Here is a 21,033-nt window from a genome sequence, read left to right as displayed (position 1 = left end):
GTTAACAAATGAAATATAAAATAGTACACAGTAATATATGAAAAATACCCATTCTCCATACTATGAGTGATAATATATGTCCTACCTTTATGGGAGTTTCCATTACCTTAATTTATACTCCAACTTGTATTAGAGAAATCTGAAAAAGTAATAGAAAACTTATCAGGGATCTGACTCTAAAACTGTATTTGACCCATGTAGAGCACAATTGTGAAGAAAACCTTGTGTTAGAAGATAAACCTCAGCCATGAAGTTATTCCCCAAATATTGTTGCAGTTATCTAAAATTGTCTCAAGTGCCACAGAATCTCTCCTTTGGTTGTATATTTTGAACTTTAATATATCTTAAACTTACTTCTATCCAGTGGTATACTGGTAAATTTAACAAATGAATCTCTTGTGGAGAGGGGAAAAGGCCTTGATTTGTAGCTTTGCCAATTTCCATGGTATAGATACTCTTAATATAGCCAATGCTATCCACTAAATGTGAAACTGGGGAAAGATATGCACAATGGGCCTTCCAAAGACAGTATGAGCTAGCTACAGCATAATACTGCCTTTATCTACATATTTTCATAAATTTTAAATCAAAAATGTTAAAACCTTTTTAAAAATCAGTTTTTTTTAAATTCTTTTTTTTCTTTTTTTTTTGAGACACAGTCTTGCTCTGTCACCCAGGCCAGATTGCAGTGGCGCAATCTTGGCTCTATCTCCTGGGTTCAAGCAATTCTTCTGCCTTAGCCTCCCAAGTAGCTGGGATTACAGACATGCACCACCACATCTGGCTAATTTTCTATTTTTAGTAGAGATGGGGTTTTGCCATGTTGGCCAGGCTGGTCTCGAACTCCTGACTTCAGATGATCCACCTGCCTCGGCCTCCCAAAGTGCTGGGATTACAGGCATGAGCCATTGTGCCTGGCCTAAAAAAATTATTCATCTAATTTTTTAAGATATTAATTTCATGTAATTCTATTCAGGTTTCCAAATTGATCCTATAAGAACTTCTGAGTTCTAGTTTGATTCACAGACTACGGTTTTCTCTCTTCCTAAAATGTTAGACCAACTTGGGATACTTTATATTACATTGCCAATGTTTCATTGACCCCTTCCAACAAAAACGACATATGATAAAAATGCACAATTTGCCTGGATTTTTTTTTACATTAAAGAAGTATTAATTTACAAAAACAAACAGAATTCCTGGAGGAAAATTTGAATATTTACTTATTTTTTTCAATTAGGTAGCAGAATCACAAAGTTTGTGAATCAAAAAACATAAAAAGACATACAGTGAAAGGTATTCTTCCACCCCTGCCCTGCCTACACAGTTCCTACCCCACCCCTGCTAACACACGCAGGGAACCACTTTATTAACTTGTGCGTCCTTCCAGATCTTCTTAGTCAATATACAAACAAACATGAACATATACTTCCTATATTCCTTTTCACACCCAAGGTAATGTATATATGTGGTTCTGTACTTTGGTTTTTCACTTAATAATATCTTGGAGATCTGTTTTATATGACTAACTTAGACATGTTTTTCATCATTTTAATAGCATCATATTATTCCATTACATGGATATACCATAGTTTATTTAACTCGTCTTGTATTGATGGATATTGAGGTGATTAATTTCTTTTTTAGGTTATAATATGGTGCTACTCTTTATTTCACTCCAAAGGAAATTGATCAAAGTTATTCATATTGATTTTGGGGGCCACTCAGCAGAAATATTTGCATGTTTTAAAAAGGGCTTATAATGAAATGCCAGCAATACTACGTAAAACTTAACAAGGTAGGCCGGGCGCGGTGGTTCACGCCTGTAATCCCAGCACTTTGGGAGGCTGAGGAGGGCAGATCACGAGGTCAGAAGATGGAGACCATCCTGGCTAACACGGTGAAACCCTGTCTCTACTGAAAATACAAAACTAATTAGCCGGGCATGGTGGCGGGCGACTGTAGTCCCAGCTACTCGGCAGGCTGAGGCAGGAGAATGGCATGGCGTGAACCCGAGATGCGGAGCTTGCGGTGAGCCAAGATCGCGCCACTGCCCTCCAGCCTGGGCGACAGAGCGAGACTCAGTCTCAGATAGATAGATAGATAGATAGATAGATAATAAAAAAGAACTTCACAAGGTAATCCCAGAAGTCATAGGACCAAAATTAGCTAAAACAACTTTGAAGAAATAGAATTTGGACAGAAGAATCACTGCCCCAAAACCCATACCATAATAATTAAATCCATATGGTATTGGTGCGGGGAAAGACTAGTATCCAATAGAACAGACTGGGAAACTCTAGTATGAGTCAGATTTTGGTATAAGACAGAAAAGTCATTACAGATCAATGGGGAAAGGATGGCTCATTTGATAAATAATACTGAGAAATTTGTTAATTATATGATAAAACTAAAACTGGATTCCTAGCTATGTCATACACAAAAATAAATTTTAGATTGGTTAAATGCCCAAAACTTTAAAACATTTAGAAGAAGCCCCCCAATGCCTCAGTTACCTCATCTGTAAAATAGAAATAATGATAGTACCCACTTTGTGGGGTTGTTATGAAGATTAATTAATATCTATAATATGCTTAGAACATGGCCTGGCATATAGTGTTGTTATTATTATTATTTTTTTTTTTGAGGCAGAGTCTTGCTCTGTCTCCCAGGCTAGAGTGCAGTGGCATGATCTTGGCTCACGGCAACCTCCGCCTTCCAGGTTCAAGTGATTCTCCTGCCTCAGCCTCCCTAGTAGCTGGGACTACAGGTGCATGCCACCACGCCCGGCTAATTTTCGGTATTTTTAGTAGAGATGGGGTTTCATCGTGTTAGCCAGGGTGGTCTTGATCTCCTGACCTCGTGATTCACCCACCTCAGCCTCCCAAAGTGCTGGGATTACAGGCGTGAGCCACCACTCCCGGCCTAGTGTTATTATTATTACTCTAAAATACCTTTTCAAGTATAATGAAGAACTTTTCTAATCAGTGTTTTTTAAAACATAATGATAAATATGATAACTTTTCCTACTTTAAAATATAAAACCATATAAAGCACAAACATTAAAAGATAAACCATGGACTAGGAGAAGGTAGTTGAAATACATTTAACCAACAAAGTATTGGTCCAAAATTTATAAAGAACTCCTACAATTTCTTTCTGAAAAAGAAAAAGCTGGCCAGATGCGCTGGCTATGCTTATAATTTCAGCACTTTGGGAGGCCAAGGTGGGCAGATCACCTGAGGTCAAGAGTTTGAGACCAGCGTGGCCAACATGGTGAAATCCTGTCTCTACTAAAAATACAAAATTAGCTGTGTGTAGTGGTGCACACCTATAATCCCAGCTACTAGAGAGGCTGAGACAGGAGAATCACTTGAACCTGGGAGGCAGAGGTTGCAGTGAGCCTAGATCGCGCCACTGCACTCCAGCCTGAGTGACAAGAGCGAAACTCTGTCTCAGAAAAAAAAGGAAAAAAAAGAAAAAGCCAAAAAACCAGTAGAGAAATGGGTAAGGAATATCACTAAGTGAAGCTAAGGTAGGAGAATCACCTGAACCCAGGAAGTCAAGGCTGCGGTGAGCCATGATCACACCACTGCACTGTAGCCTGGGTGATGGGAGTAAGACCCTATCTCAAATAAAAATAAAAAGGAATATGATTAAGTAATTCATTGAAGAGGAAACCTAAATGGACAACAAACATCAGAAGACACTAAGCCTCATTAGTAATTAGAGAAATGCAATTTGAAACAATTTCACATTGATGAGATTGGCAAGAGTTTCAAGTCTTCAAATACTAAATTTGGAGAAACTGCTAAGGAAGCAAGAACTCCATATGCATACACACTGGAAAGTGCATACAAGGGTGCAAATGTTTTTATAGTAGCCAGAAAAGGTAGAACTAGCCTAAATTCTTATCCAAAAGAGAATGTATAAATAAATTATGGAATACTGTATCATAGTTAAGAATGAACTGGATCTACATGTATCATCATGGATAAATCTCAAAACCATAACATTGAATATTTAGTGAACAAATAAAATTGCAAAAGTAAAGGTACGGTATGATGCCAGTTATGAAAATTTTATAAGTTCTTTTATATACTGTTAGAACTATATATATCCTGGCCAGGCACAGTGGCTCACGCTTGTAATCCCAGCACTTTGGGAGGCCAAGGCAGATGGATCACCGGAGGTCAGGAGTTTGAGACCAGCCTGACCAACATGGCAAAACCCCATCTCTACTAAAAATACAAAAATTAACTGGGCATGGTGGTGCATGCCTGTAATCCCAGCTCCTTGGGAAGCTGAGATAGGAGAATTGCTTGAACCCAGAAGGTAGAGGTTGCAGTGAGCCGAGACCGTACCATTGCACTCCAGCTGGGCGACAAGAGCAAAACTCCATCTCAAAAAAAAAAAAAAAAAAAGGTATATATACTAATAAAACATAAGAATACAGTTGTAAAGATATAATTCTAGAACAGTAAACTCTCTGGAGAAAGGAAGGCAAATAGAGCTATATCTACTTTCTTATTTTTTTAGAAGAAAAAGGACCCGAAACAAATATGACAAGATTATAGTAAATCTAAGTGATAGGTGTCTGTTATAATATTCTGCAAAATTTTACATATTTTAAATATTGAATAATTGAACTTTTCAAGAATTAGAAATAAATATATATTCCTTTGGGGGAACAAAACTACTCTGTGCATAGCATAGAGTTAACAGTATGGAGTAAGTTTTAGAATTAGACACCCTGGATGTGAATCTTGGCTTTACCAGCACTTAGCTGGCAGGACCACCATGTGTGGCTGTAACATAATGCCATCAGGCATTCACATAGTCTAGGATGCAAATGATCCCTCCTGGAGCTGTGTAGCATGTTGATTCTGGCTGTGTGATTCAGATCATTTTGTTAACTTCCCTAATCCTCAGTTTCTCATCTAAGTAAAAATAACAGTGAATATATCCTAGATATTTACAGGCTTCAATAAGATAACTTAGGTAAAGTATTTAACATAGTGCCTGGCATATAGCAAGTGCTCAGTAACAGCTACTTGTATTCATATATAGGATCATTTTTGGTTTTTGTAATTTATATTTTAGGCCATATAAAATTTTGCTACTTTTAGAGGTCACAGTACCTCTAAAGGGTCATAACTGAGGAGTTCCTACGATGGTCTCAGTGTTATAAGTAAAATATAAAATAAGTAATATTTTATAAAAATAAACCAAAATTTTTCTTATAACACTGAGACCATCGTAGCAACACCTCAGTTATGACCCTTTAAAAGAATGTGCCACCTGCATTGAACTTTACAAGTTAGTGCCTACCCGTGGTTTTAACCAGATTTTTCTTACCAAAATCTTTCTGAAATTTGACATGGATTCTTCCCTTTCCAATCTTCTTCAATGGAACAAGCTACATATACCCTTTTATGATGATTGAAGATCATCATCACATCAGGTTTTGTACCATATAGGTGTAAATGACTAAAATGTCAACAGCAATTGACATTGGACACAGGTACAGACCCCAAGAGATACCTTAGTACTTCCTCTCTTAAGACAGCCCCTTATATGTGCTTTCTGATTTTACCTTCTTATAAAAATGAATTGAAATATGTATAACTACATGTTCTCTAGATCAGCCTAACTTTGATTGCATTTTATGAAATGATTTACTGAATTAAAGGACAAAGTAGCCTTCTCCCAAATTGTCTAATCCTCTATGACAGCCATTTCTGCAAATTGATCAAAGTGATAGTATCAAATTGTGCTAAAGAGCATAGACTCTGCAGTCAGATAAACTTCAGTTCTTATTTTGCCATTTTGTAGTTGTCTGACTTTGGTCAAATTATCTCAAGTCTGTAAAATTTTTTTTTTCCTTTTTTTTTTTAGATGGAGTCTTGCTCTGTCACCAGGCTGGAGTGCAGTGGCACGATCTTGGCTCACTGCAACCTCTGGTTCCTGGGTTCAAGCGATTCTTCTGCCTCAGCCTCCCAAATAGCTGGTACTACAGGTGCCTGCCACCACACCCAGCTAATTTTTTTTTTTTTTTTTTTTTTTTTTTTTGAGATGGAGTCTCACTCTGTCGCCCAGGCTGGAATGCAGTGGCGTGATCTCGGCTCACTGCAAGCTCTGTCTCCTGGGTTCATGCCATTCTCCTGCCTTAGCCTCCCGAGTAGCTGGGACTACAGGCAACTGCCACCATGCCCAGTTAATTTTTTGTATTTTTAGTAGAGATGGGGTTTCACCGTGTTAGTGAGGATGGTCGCGATCTCCTGACCTCGTGATCCGTCTGCCTCAGCCTCCCAAAGTGCTGGGATTACAGGCGTGAGCCACCATGCCTGGCCTAATTTTTGTATTTTTAGTAGAGACGGAGTTTCACGTTATTGGCCAGGCTGGTCTTGAACTCCTGATCTCAAATGATCCACCCACCTCGGCCTCCCAAAGTGCTGGGATTATAGGCATGAGCCATCATGCCCAGCCCATTTTAACATCTCTTTAACACTAGGAGGCAACATGGTAAAATGCATTGAAAGTTGAAATTGCCGAGAGAGTAAATGATGTTAAATGTTGTTACAACAAAAAAAAAATATTAACTATATGAGGCGATGGACAGATAAATTGTGATTAATCAATGTATATGAACATCAAAACATCACATTGTACACCTTAAATATATACAACTTTGTCAAAAACAAGGAAATACTTTTTTTAAAGTAGGAGGTATTTTATAGGCAACAGCCTCTTATAGTTGGCAGCATTTTTTTCTGTTATACATATTATGAAATAGTGGTGAATATTAAATAGTAGTACACCTTACAGTCAGTGACACCTCGAACTCAAAGAAATGTGATAGTAGATGCTTAGTAAATATTCACAAAATAAAATCATTACCAAGAACATTTAATTTATCTGCAATTTCTTAAAAATTATTATATCTGTAATGTTATAAGTCATACAAGTACCTCGTTGACAGCTTTACCATACATTTTCATCTCCCTAGCATTAATTTTGCTAATGGACATGTAAAAGAAGGGTTTTTTTTTTAACATGCAAGATGAAGGTTAAACTGTTTCAGATATTCCGTAAGCAATGATTTTGCTATTTTCTTTATATTTGGGGCATAATGAAATTCTAAACATTAATACAAATAGTATATTTTTAAGTTGTACCTTTTTTTTTTTTCTGAGACGGAGTCTCCCACTTGTCACCCAGGCTAGAGTGCAATGGCGCCATCTAAGCTCACTGCAACCTCCACCTCCCAGACTCAAGTGATTCTCCTGCCTCAGCCTCCCAAGTAGCTGGGATTACAGGCACCCACCACCACGCCCAGCTAATTTTTATATTTGTAGTAGAGACAGAATTTCACCATGTTGCCCAGGCTGGTCTCAACCTTCTGACCTTAGGTGATCCACCCACCTAAGCCTCCCACAAGTGATGGGATTACAGGCATGAGCCACCTCGCCCGGCCCAAGCTGTACTTTTAATATCGAAATTACATGGAAAGTTGTGGATAGTCCTGTCCCCTTTTGTTCTGGTATCTATCTCTTACATAATAGCCCATTATCCTCTTTCGTTATGGTGTCTATCTCTTCTACAATAGTATATATTTTTTTAAAAACACCCTAATTTAGAAGTTGAATTGCTGGGATGGCATCAAAAAGCAGGATGATGATAATGTTACTGGCACTGTCCCTCTTTCCTAAAGATCAAACTCTACAGCTCCTAAGTGGTTAATCCTGTTTAAGAAATTATCTTTGGGTAAAGGACTATAAATCATGCTGCTATGAAGACACATGCACACATATGTTTATTGTGGTACTATTCACAATAGCAAAGACTTGGAACCAACCCAAATGTCCACCAATGATAGACTGGATTAAGAAAGTGTTGCACATATACACCATGGAATACTATGCAGCCATAAAAAAGGATGAGTTCATGTCCTTTGTAGGGACATGGATGAAGCTGGAAACCATCATTCTGAGCAACCTGGCTCAAGGACAGAAAACCAAACACCGCATGTTCTCACTCATAGGTGGGAATTGAACAATGAGAACAATTGGACACAGGGTGGGAACACCACACATTGGGGCCTGTTGTGGGGTGCAGGGAGGGATAACATTAGGAGATATACCTAATGTAAATGACGAGTTAATGGGTGCAGCATACCAATATGGCATATGTATACATATGTAACAAACTTGCACATTGTGCACATGTACCCTAGAACTTAAAGTATAATAAAAAAAAAAAAGGAAAGAAAGAAATTATCTTTGGGTAAATTGATCTCCTGTTGACAGAACTAGTTAAAACTCTTGGAGGCTGAAGTTGTCCAGTCACCAGATAGTTTATTTTTCAGGATTATATTCAGGAGAAGTTAATCTTGGTTCTCTTCTGTTTAAAGTACAGGCATTTAATTCACCAGCAAAGGTCATGGTAGAAAGTGGCAAATAGTCTGTCGGCACTGTCAGGGAATGAATTGTGTACAGAAATAAGTTCTCCAGGAAAAAACAAAACACAAATATAAATGTTATAGGTTCTCGGCCTGGAATTTTCTTCTTATACATTAGCCCCTTATAGTTTATCTGTTAATAAATGAATATTGTGATCGCTGTTGGGGAGAAGGGGTTATATTTAGTCTTCTAAAGCTTTTTCATTTTGAAATACTAGTGCTATCTACCTTAAATGTACAGAGTTATTGAAGAGGTACCATGGCCTAGTAAAAAGAACACGGGCCTTGGAGTCTGATAGGATTGTGTCAAAATTTCAGTGTAAACACTATGTGATTTGGTTTCGTTATTTAGCCTAGCTGAACCTCAGTTTCTTCAGTTGGGAAATTGGAAAAATCATACCTATCTTGCCAAGCTACTATTTTGAGAACTATGAATAACATATATAACATGCCTAAGGCAGTGAGTGCCTGGCATACAGTAGGAATTCGGTAAATGGTAGCGATTATTTTGTTATCATTAGTTATTATGGTTGTCAACCATATTTGTTCATAAGAAACCTTATGGGCTGGGCGCGGCAGCTCATGCCTGTAATTCCAGGACTATAGGAGGCCAAAGTGGGCAGATCGCTTGAGGTCAGGAGTTCTAGAGCAGACTGGCCAACATGGCAAAACCCTGTCTCTATTAAAAATGCAAAAATTAGTCAAGTGTGGTGGCACACACCTGTAGTCCCAGCTACTTGGGGGGCTGAGGCATGGGAATTGCTTGAACCCAGGAGGGGGAGGGTGCAGTGAGCCAAGATTGTACCACTGCACTCCAGCCTGGGAAACAAAGCGAGACTCTGTCTCAAAGAAAAAAAAAAAGGCCAGGCATGGTGGCTTACGCCTGTAATCTCAGCACTTTAGGAGGCCGAGGTGGGCAAATCACAAGGTCAAGAGATCAAGACCATCCTGGCTAACACGGTGAAACCCCGTCTCTACTAAAAATACAAAAAATTAGCCGGGTGTGGTGGCAGGCACCTGTAGTCCCAGCTACTCGGGAGGCTGAGGCAGGAGAATGGCATGAACCCGGGAGGCAGGGCTTGCAGTGAGCCGAGATGCCACTGCACTTCAGCCTGGGCAACAGAGCAAGACTCTGTCTCAAAAAAAAAAGAAAGAAAAAGAAAAGAACCCTTATGCTTTTTCAGGTAGTGTTTGTCTAAAGATAGGCGTACTCTTTGATTTTCCTTAGTAAAATTAAGCCCAATAGACACTCTGATTTATTTTATTTTGTTTTTTAAATTTTTTTATTTCAATAGCTTTTGAAGTACAGGTGTTTTTTGGTTACATGGATGAATTATATAGTGGTGAATTCTGAGATTTTAGTGTACTTGTCACCTGAGTATTGTACATTGTACCCAAAATGTAGTCTTTTATCCCACACCCGCTCCTACCCTTCCTCTTCTGAGTCTCCAAAGTGCATTTTATTACTCTGTATGCCTTTGCGTATTCATAGCTTAGCACCCACTTATAAGTGAGAACATAAATTATGTTTGGTTTTCCAATCCTGAGTTACTTCTCTTAGAATAACTGCCTCCAGCTCCATTCAAGTTACTGCGAAAGGCATTATTTCATTACTTTTTCTGTCTGAGTAGTACTCCATGGTGCATATATACCACATTTCCTTCCTTCCTTCCTTCCTTCCTTCCTTCCTTCCTTCCTTCCTTCCTTTCTTCCTTCCTTCCTTCCTTCCTTCCTTCCTTCCTTCTTTCCTTCCTTCCGTTCGTTCTGTTTGTTTTCTTTTTCCCCCCGCTCGAGAGGGAGTCTCGCTCTGTCACCAGGCTGGAGTACAGTGGCGTGATCTCAGCTCACTGCAACCGCCACCTCCCGGGTTCAAGCAATTCTCCTGCCTCAGCCTCCCGAGTAGCTGGGACTACAGGCACGTGCCACCACACCCAGCTAATTTTTTTATTTTTAGTAGAGACGGGGTTTTACCCTGTTGGCAAGGATGATCTCGATCTCTTGACCTCATGATCCCCCCATCTTGGCCTCTCAAAGTGCTGGGATTATAGGCGTGAGCCACCACGCCTGGCCACCACATTTTCTTTATTTACTCATTGGTCAGTGGACACTTAGGTTCATTCCATATCTTTCCGATTGTAAATTGGGCTGCAATAAACATACATGTAGGCACTCTAATTTAGTTAGTTTTAGTCTAATCTTTACCAAGCAGAGCAGTATCCAGAAACTTGATTGAACTGACCTTCCTGAACCTTGATCTTACATAACAGATTGATCATACACAAAAACTTGATCATTGTCTTTAAAGGGAAACTACTGTTTTTTCTTTTAATGTAGCTAGCTCAGCATTTTTATGCTTCTACCTTTTTCCTTTCATTTAAGATAGATGTATTCCACTGGGCGCGGTGGCTCATGCCTGTAATCCCAGCACTTTAGGAGGCAGAGGCGGGCAGATCATGGGATCAGGAGATCGAGACCATCCTGGCTAACATGGTGAAACCCGGTCTCTACTAAAAATACAAAAAAATTAGCCGGGCGTGGTGGCTTGTGCCTGTAGTCCCAGCTACTCAGGAGGCTGAGGCAGGAGAATGGCGTGAACCCGGGAGGCGGAGCTTGCAGTGAGCTGAGATCGCACCACTGCACTCCAGCCCGGGTGAGAGAGCCAGACTCCGTCTCAAAAATATATATATATATATGTATTTCATATCACAAGGTGACTTCAGAAGCACTCCCAATACCTATTCTGCTGTGTATGTAGAAGAAGCTCTATTCAAACTACTGTATTTGGCCAGGCACAGTGGCTCACGCCTGTAATGCCAGCACTTTGGGAGGCCGAGGCAGGCGGTTCACCTGAGGTGAGGAGTTTGAGACCAGCCGCCTGGCCAACATGGAGAAACCCCTTCTCTACTAAAAATGCAAAAATTAGTCAGGCATGGTGGCATGCACCTGTAATCCCTGCTACTCAGGAGGCTGAGGCAGCAGAATCTCTTGAACCTGGGAGTCAGAGGTTGCAGTGAGCCCAGATCATGCCTCTTCACTCCAGTCTTGGCGACAGAGCGTGACTCTGTCTCAAAAAAAAAAAAAAAAAAAGAAGAAAACTATATTCTACAATAAGTATTGAAAAACTTTCTGTGAGGGAACATATAATAAGCATTTTAGGCTTTGGAGGCTATTCAATGACTATCGTAACTACTCAACTTTGCCGTTGGAGCATGAAAGCAGTCATAGACAAACATTAGTGAACAGGCATGGCTGTGTTCCAATCAACTTACAAAAGCAGGCTGATAGCTGAATTTGGCCCATGGACCATAGTTTGCCAGCCCTTACTCTGTAGTATTCTGGCTCAGCAGTGAGCCTTGTCACCACTGCTCAGAGGATTTATTCGTTACATCTAGCAAAGACTTGAACATAGATGAGATCACTTGAAGCTAATACTCGAGAATGCTTCCCAGACTATGGAGCTGCTCTACGGTTAGACTACCTTTAGTCATGTGCTTCTCTATTAGAATTATTTCTTCTACCATCACATGGTCAACCATCTTTTCTGCTTGTTCCTGGGCAGAATGCTTGCTACTTATAGGCCTTCTCATTCCTGCTTCAAATCCAAGCTACTGCCTTTTATTGAACTGAGTTGTTTTGTTTTTGTTTTTGTTTTTGTTCTTTCATCCTTTTCTTTTCAAATTTGGTTTTCTCTTGCTTCAGTCTCCTTTCTCTGCTGTTTCACTGTTTCTCCTATGCAATTCAATGTTCTGAGAAGCTGGGGTTTTTTTTTTTAACCTTTTGCCAGTAAGTGGGAGGGTTCCAGTCCTTCTGATAGTGAATGAAGCCATCACATAGTATCTTTCATGAGCCCCAAGACTCAGTGTCTTCTCAGTCATTTTTGTAATTACTTGCTGAACAAAGATTCTTTGTTTGTTGACAGAGTTTATTGTGTGCTTTAATTTGCCTCACCTTCATTTATTTATTTAAAAGTATTTGGGGCCACCTGCTGTGTACCAGATACTGTTCTCGGCACTGAGAATGCAGAGATGAACATAATAGACGTTGCTCCTACCCCTCATGAAGTTTAGCAAAGAAGACACACATTAAATAAAGAATTAGGCTAAGCACAATGGCTCATGCCTCTAATCCCAGCACTTTAGGAGGTGGGAGGATCACCTGAGCCCCAGAGTTTGAGACAAGCTTGGGCAATATAATGAGACCTCATCTCTACAAAAACCTTAAAAAAATTAACCAAGCTTGGTGACATGTGCCTGTAGTCTCAGCTACTAGGGAGGATGAGGTAGAAGGATGGCTTGAATGAGAGAGAGAGAAGGAGGAAAGGAAGGAAGGAAGGAAGGAGGGGGAGGGATGGAGGTAGGAAGAAAGGAAGGAAGGAAGAAAATAATTATGCAAATAGGCCAGGCATGGTGGCTCACGCCTATAATCCCAGCACTTTGGGAGGTTGGGGCGGGCAGATCGCTTCAGCCCAGGAGTTTGAGGCCAGCCTAGGCAACAGGGCAAAACCCCATCTCTACAAAAAAAAAAAAAAAAAAAAGGCAAAAAAATTAGCTGGACTTGACGGCACATGCCTGTAATCCCAGCTACTCAGGAGGCAGAAGTGGGAGCATCACGTGAGCCCAGGAGGTCAAGGCTGCGGTGAGCCGAGAGATGCACTCCCTCCAGCCTGGGTGACAGAGTAAGAGTCTGTCTCAAAAAAATTACACAAATAATTAGGGCTGTGATATGTGGAAGAAAGGAAAAAATATAATTTGCAATGACAAAATCTAATAGGAGACCTAGTCTGAGAGGTCAGGGAAGGCTTCCCTGAGGAAGTGATTATAAACATATAATAAATCCTGAATACATACTTATTAAATTCATGTAGAAATGAAATTATATTTGAGATGAAACCTAAAAGGATTGTCGAGAATTAGCCTGTAATACCAGCACTTTGGGAGTCTGAGGGAGGAGAATCTCTTGATCCCAGGAGTTTGAGGTTAGTGAGCTGATCGCGCCACTGCACTCTAGCCTGGGCAACAGAGCAAGACCCTGACGCATACACACATACACAAAAAGATTTACCCAGATAAAGTTTTGGGAGCAAAAGGGAAAGGGGTGTCCAGATCAAGAAAACAGCATTTGTGAAAAACACCAAGCTTGCTTCTTTGAGTGACGCACACGTAAAGCATGAGAGAGGGAAAAATTGGGTACTTCTCAGAATCGGGCTCTGGAGGTAGCCAGACCCATGATAATGAAGTCCAAGAGACTAAACGTTTTCTTGTCACAAATGTTTAAGGATTCGGACTTTGTCCTAAAATGATGGGAAGCCATTAATGGTTACATGATGAGTTCCTAGTTCCACATGGTTTTATTTATTTATGAGACAAGGTCTCACTCTGCCACCCAGGCTGGAGTGCAGTGGCGTGATCTTGGCTCACTGCAACCTTCATCTCCCAGGTTCAAGTGATTCTCCTGCCTCAGCCTCCCAAGTAGGTGGGACTACAGGCACAAGCCACCATGTCTGGCTAATTTTGTATTTTTAGTAGAGACGGGGTTTCACCATGTTGGCCAGGCTGCCACGTGGTTTTAAATACGGTTAGTCCTCCCAATCTGTGGGTTCCACATGCATAAATTCAATCAGCCTCAGATCAGAAATATACAGGAAAAAAAAAAAGGAGGGTTGAGTCTATATAGGAAATTGTTTAGGAAAGAATGACAAGAAAACGTCTGTACAAGTCTGAACATGCATAGACTTTTTTTCTTCTCATTATTTTCTAAACAATGTGGTATAACAACTATTTACATAGAATTTACGTTATACTAGATATCATAAGTAATCTAGAGATGATTTAAAGTATACAGACAGAAGTATGTGTGCAGGTTACATGCAAATACTATGCCATTTTATATAAGAAAGTTGAGATCCATGGATTTTGGCATATGCAGGGGGGAATGGGAACCAGTCCCCCACAGATACCGAGGGATGACTGTACTTGAAGTTGCCAGAAATCCAAGCTCTACAAACTTTCTAAAATCTGCCCCCTGAAAAATAAACCCAAACCAGATTTTTTTTTTTATCTTTTGCATTTGAAACAGATAGAAATCCATTTGTCCACACAGCAACTTTCAAATTTCCACTTGTTAACAGTTCATATCACTGTAATACCAGTATCTGTTTGATAAGTATAAAGTATCCTATTGAGAGGTCAATAAAAAATACTTGGGAGGCTGAGGCGGGCAGATCACGAGGTCAGGAGATCGAGACCATCCTGGCTAATATGGTGAAACCCCGTCTCTACTAAAAATACAAAAAATTAGCCGGGCATGGTGGCATGCACCTGTAGTCCCAGCTATTCAGGAGGCTGAGGCAGGCTGCACTCCAGCCTGATGACAGAGTGAGACTCCGTCTCAAATATATATATACACACACACACACACACACACACACACACAATATATATATATACATAAAATACATATATATACACATTAAGTTAACTGTCTAGAGAGAGAGAGAGATATATATAGACTACTATATTTCAATTTTTTAAATCTATTTTTGAAACAGAGCCTCACTCCATCACCCAGGCTGGAGTGCAGTGGCGTGATCTCAGCTCACTGCAACCTCCGCCTCCCGGGTTCAAGCAATTCTCCTGCCTCAGCCTCCCAAGTAGCTGGGATTACAGGTGCACGCCACCACTCCTGGCTTTTGTATTTTTAGTAGAGACAAGGTTTCACCCTGTGGGCCAGGCTGGTCTCGAACTCCTGACCTCAGGTGATCCGCCCGCTTGGTCTCCAAAGTTCTGGGATTATAGGCATAAACCACCTTGCCCGGCCTAGACTACTATATTTCAGAGGTGCAGAAATCACTTAGTCAAGACTATAAGATGCCCCTCCAAAATATAACAAATGAATAGGTATAGTTGTCATCTGCTTAAGTGCTACAAATGACTCAAAGTTTACTACTTTTCAACCTTGTCCATTCTGGTTTCTTGTTTTGTTTTTTAACTACTCTGGCTGTGTACAAATTTTTCCTTCTGTGAGTGAAAATGTCTTTTCTGTAACTTCACTTCTTAGCCTTGTTCTGTTTTTTGAACTGCATAGAATAAGCCCAATTTGTCATTTTAGAAGTGGTTAATAGAAGAGCCTTTACCTAAAAACTAAGGTGCTCTGATGAAACTAGAGATCAGATTATGAATTAGAAAGTGGGACTATATAAAAAATCCATTAGGGTAAGCACAGTAGTAAGAGATAGTGATTCTTCTTTCTTCTTTCCTCCTCCTCCTCCTCCTCCTCCTCCTCCTCTTCTCCTTCTTCTTCTTCTCCTCCTCCTTCTTCTTCCTTCTTCTTCTTCTTTCTTCTTCTTTCTTCTTCTGTTTCTTGAGATGGAGTCTCTCTCCGTTGCCCAGACTAGAGTGCAGTGGCACGATCTCAGCTTGCTGCAACTTCCGCCTTCCAGGTTCATGCCATTCTCTTGCCTCAGCCTCCCAAGTAGCTGGGACTACAGGGCCCCGCCACCATGCCCAGCTAATTTGTGTGTGTGTGTGTGCGTGTATTTTTAGTAGAGACAGGGTTTCACTATGTTAGCCAGGATGGTCTCAATCTCCTGACCTCGTGATCCACCTGCTTCGGCCTCCCAAAGTGCTGGGATTACAGGTGTGAGCCTCCACGCCCAGCCTGGTAGTGATTTATCTTCTGTTCCATAACAACTAATAAATAGCATAAAATTGACTGTACTCAGAACTAGAGACTTGTTTCTTTCCTTTGATCCACAAATGGAATCCTAATGTGTGAATCGCATTTTATTACAAATTCTGGGGGAATAAGTAAAAGAAAAAGAATATTCAGGTTATAAGATCTTGTGCTCTTAGAGCATATGATTTCTTTTGAGAGAAAAGATTTGTATGATGATGTAGATGTAATAGGTGAACACATGCCAAATGACCAGTATGCCAAGGGAGAGTTGGAGGAGTTCCAATAATGAGATCATGGTGGGCTGGGGAGGAGTAAATCCTCTACCAAGAAATACCTGGCCAGATGCAGTGCATCATGCCTGTAATCCCAGCACTGTGGAAGGCTGAGGCAGGAGGATAGCTTGAGCCCAGGAGTTCAATACCAGTCTGGTTTAAGACGGGGTCTCACTCTGTTGCCCAGGCTGGAGTGCAGGGGTGCGATCTCAGCCCACTGCAACCTCCACCTCCTGGGTTTAAGCGATTCTCCTGTGTCAACCTCCCAAGTAGCTGGGATTACAGGCTTGTACCAACATGCCTGGTTAATTTTGTATTTTTAATAGAGAGAAGTTTCACTATATTGCCCAGGCTGGTCTCGAACTCCTGGCCTCAGGTGATCCGCCCGCCTTGGCCTCCCAAAGTATTGGGATTACAGGTGTGATTCAATGCGCCCAACTGCTATACAAAAAAAAAAAAAAAATCATTTAAATTAGCCCAGCGTGGTGGCACACACCTGTAGTCTCAGCTACTCAAGAGGTTGAGGATCTCATGAGCCTGGAAGGTCAATCCTATAGTGAGCCATGATTGTGCCACTGCACTCCAGCCTGGGCAACAGAGCAAGTCCTCATCTCAAAAAGTAAATAATTAAAAAATAAATGCCTGACTCACTGAGTTTCTCTTTAGAGTGGGATGGACCAGACTTTATTTATAATTTATACTCTTCTTCTTCCTTTCCATTTCTCTCTCTACCGTCACCCTTAGCAATTATTTAGCCTGAATGAGAAGTCAAACAGTATTTACTGAATAGAGTTGGCTTATCTCCCCTGCTCTGTTAGTAATTTTATTTATTTATTTATTTATTTTTTCTGAGACGGAGTCTCCTCTGTTGCCCAGGCTGGAACGCAGTGGTGTGATCTTGGCTCACTGCAAGCTCCACCTCCTGGGTTCACTTCATTCTCCTGCCTCAGCCTCCCGAGTAGCTGGGACTACAGGCACCTGCCACCACGCCCAGCTAATTTTTTTTTAATTTTTATTTATTTATTTTTTGTAGAGACGGGGTTTCACTGTGTTAGCCAGGATGGTCTCAATCTCCTGACCTCGTGATCTGCCTGCCTCGGCCTCCCAAAGTGCTGGGATTACAAGTGTGAGCCACCGCGCCCAGCCACTCTGTTAGTGATATTTAAAATGTTTCATTTTGGGGCTGGGCACAGTGGCTTACACCTGTAATCCCAGCACTTTGCGGGGCCAAGGCAGGTGGATCACGAGGTCAGGAATTCGAGACCAGCCTGGCCAATATGGTGAAACCCCATCTCTACTAAAAATACAAAAATTAGGCCGTGCGCAGTGGCTCAAGCCTATAATCCCAGCAGTTTGGGAGGCCAAGACGGGCAGATCACAAGGTCAGGAGATCAAGACCATCCTGGCTAACATGGTGAAACCCCGTCTCTACTAAAAAATTTAAAAAACTAGCCGGGCGTGGTGGCGGGCACCTGTAGTCCCAACTACTTGGGAGGCTGAGGCAGGAGAATGGCATAAACCCAGGAGGTGGAGCTTGCAGTGAGCTGAGATCTGGCCACTGCACTCCAGCCTGGGCAACAGAGCGAGACTCCGTCTCAAAAAAAAAAAAAAAAAAAAAAACAAAAATTAGCCAGGCGCGGTGGCAGGCACCTGTAGTCCCAGCTACTCGGGAGGCTGAAGCAGAAGAATCTCTTGAACCTAGGAGGCAGAGGTTGCAGTGAGCCAAGATCATGCCACTGCACTCCAGCCTGGGCCACAGAGCAAGACTCTGTCAAAAAAAAAAAAACAAAGTTGCATTTTATAGTAATCTTTTTTCCTTATTCAATGTTTCTTTACTTTCTGAATTTTTTAAGTGAATATGAATTTTTTCTTTTTCTTTTTTACCAAATACCCAGACTTCAAGGAGAGAATACATATTTTTGAGCTAAAACGCACATACAAAAATCTTCACACCTATTGTGGGAAAATATGCAAAAGCCAATTTTTTCAAGATATGTGAAAAAAAAAAAAAAAGAAACTTCTCTTTCACTCTTTTGAAATGGGTTCTGTTAGGAGCTTTGCCAATGTACATTTCATGTCCAGCAGCTTCTGAATGGCTATCTTGGGCCAACCTTAGAGATTAAAATAAGTGGATTATGTGGCATGATGACAGTAATGAGCTATTGATTTAGCAGCAAAGCTTTGCTTATCATTTCTTATTTCTCTGTCTGCCTGATTTCCTTCAAGAACTACTTTATCGTGTTTCTTTCCTCTTCCAGCGGAACGGAAGCCCCCCCTTTTCAACATGAATGCAATGAGTGCCTTATATCACATTGCTCAGAATGACTCCCCAACGTTACAGTCTAATGAATGGTAAGACTCTGCTATCATTTTAAATCTCTAAGAAAATCACCATATGTATTTGGCATTTTTATTACCTTACATTTTAAATATCTGACCTAGAAAGCATTTCTTTCCTTCACTGTGTGTTGTTATAGGTGACACTGATGCCTCACAAGCATCAGCTGTCTACACATGAACACATGCATAGATTTACTTATTTTTGCCTTCATCATGGCTTGCACTGTGTTCTTAGTGTGTCTAGTAACCGAAATCCTGCAGGGAACATGCCCTGCTACCCTCCTAACAAGTCTACTGTCCCAGGCCGTGATGGTCTTGTATTGATCATCTCAGCTGATATCACTTCTCAGCAGAGATAAGGGGCCCTCTATGATGTCATTATTTCTCCAGTTGTCTTTTGTTTTTTTAAACTACATGTACACTTAAATGTGTTGAGACAGAACATGCATTATCTGTTCAGATACATTGTGCCTTGCTGAAAAGTATGATATTTTTGTAACTATTTGGGCCACAAGAGTTATTTTAAAAGGGGCAATATTAAAGAAGAGTGGATAAAATGGAACTTTTAAGATCGGAAGTGTTTTTTTTCAGGAAGCCTACTCCTAGGTTCTGCATCGCTCATGCTTCAAATTTTACTACTTTGTTATAGATTGTGGGTGATAGAGGAATTAGCAATTGGTAATTAAGAATATAGAGTTGAGACTATAAGAATTGTTGTCTTTGGAGAGAAAAATGTACATAAAACTATTTTATATAAATGTAGTATTTTTGTTTTCTGATATATATTATGATTTGACCTTCCTTGTATACTAAGATGTATTTGTATGTTGACTGACTTGAAACTTGTCCTTACTCATTATCCAAAAGAATTAATTTTAGATATCATAACTTGAAAATGCTCCAGTTCTCCTGATATTCTAAAGCATTTATTTTTTAAAATCTCCTTAAATGCAAAATTTTCTCTTGAATGAAAATTGTTTTAAGTGATCAGTGTGCTCTACAGACCCTGAGTTTATTTTCTTTTGTGTATTTGCACACACAGGACAGACTCCTTTAGGAGATTTGTTGATTACTGCTTGCAGAAAATACCTCAGGAAAGGCCAACATCAGCGGAACTATTAAGGGTAATTTTTCAAATTTATATTTGAGGAGGGGGATTTAAAGTCGTGTTATAGTGGAATATAATAAATCATTGCTGTGGCAGCCCATCATGACAAAGTGGTTTAGAACGTGCTGCCTTGTCATTTATCCAGAGATAAGTAGCTAGGCATAGAAATAGTAAGATTATTGCAACGTATGTGCTATGTATTCCCTGTGGATAGTTTTTCCCCTGTCTTTTCCATTTTCCCCTCCCTCCGTGTTCCTTTTTTACCTTATAACAAATAATATTTCTCCTCCTTGCTCTAGTCATCATTGCGATGTTCCTGGGCCTAACGTCTGCATAAACATTAATCCCGTGGTCTCAGGACAGAGCTGGCCGGTGGTTCAAACACCAACTCTGGGATTTTCAGTTAGCTTGTTGCCAAATCCTCAGGCAGTGAAGGTATATGATAACTATGTAGAGTAGACATTTACATAGTATTATGACATGTTAGTGATAAGAGTATCACGTTAACCACATGTATTTGATTTAACTGTCCCCAAGCATCTCTTTTCATGTAATATTTTACTGTGGACTTTATACATAGGCAGCGTGTTGCATCAATATCAGTGTAGTATGTGGAAATCTTTTACAATAGGAATGTTTTATTTGGCACACAATAGTCCAAATTTCTTTAATCCTTTTTTTGCATGTATGTTTTTCAACCCTTTCTGTTTCTTCCATCTCTAGAATGGCTGACTTTTATTGTGTAGCAGTTTTGTTTGTTCGTTTTTAAGAAAAACTCAGAAGAGTTGTATTGTCTCAATTTGTAAAGCTTTAAAATGTCTGCCTTTATCATTGAAGAACACCTTGGCTAGGTGACAAGTAAGTTTTTTCTTCTTGTGAGCGGTAGGCCATAGGAGTATGGTAAGAGAAGCAACAGGACAAAGGGCTTGATCTTGTTCTCCTTTGTTGTGGAGCCCTTACATGTTTTAAACATGAACTACATAGCAACATTTCCATGTTTCTTTAGGGGAAAATAGCAACCAGAACGAAACACCAGAAACACACAATAATATCTTTATTACCTTGAAGTACACAAAGATCTTAAAAACAAACAAACAAAAAACCAAGACATAAAAATTACTACCATAAAAGGGAAAAAAATGTGGAGCTGGGTTTGGTGACTCATGCCTATAACCCCA

General features: G+C 40.2%; 1 protein-coding gene across 5 annotated transcripts in view; it reads left to right on the top strand.

The window, feature by feature from the left end:
* Positions 1-21,033, top strand: part of TAOK3 (TAO kinase 3) — a 229,518-nt gene that overhangs the window by 142,701 nt on the left and 65,784 nt on the right. For all 5 annotated transcript variants that reach the window (XM_021923009.2, XM_021923010.2, XM_021923011.2 and 2 more), the window contains 2 exons: positions 18,666-18,759; positions 19,790-19,871. In XM_021923009.2, coding sequence (XP_021778701.1) covers positions 18,666-18,759; positions 19,790-19,871 — 176 coding nt within the window. The remainder of the gene's footprint in view (positions 1-18,665; positions 18,760-19,789; positions 19,872-21,033) is intronic.

This window comes from Papio anubis, chromosome 9 (assembly GCF_008728515.1).
Source record: "Papio anubis isolate 15944 chromosome 9, Panubis1.0, whole genome shotgun sequence".
In the NCBI taxonomy this organism is placed as follows: domain Eukaryota; kingdom Metazoa; phylum Chordata; class Mammalia; order Primates; family Cercopithecidae; genus Papio; species Papio anubis.
The sequence above is the reverse complement of the archived record's forward strand: the minus strand, read 5'-3'. Positions and strand labels throughout refer to the sequence as shown.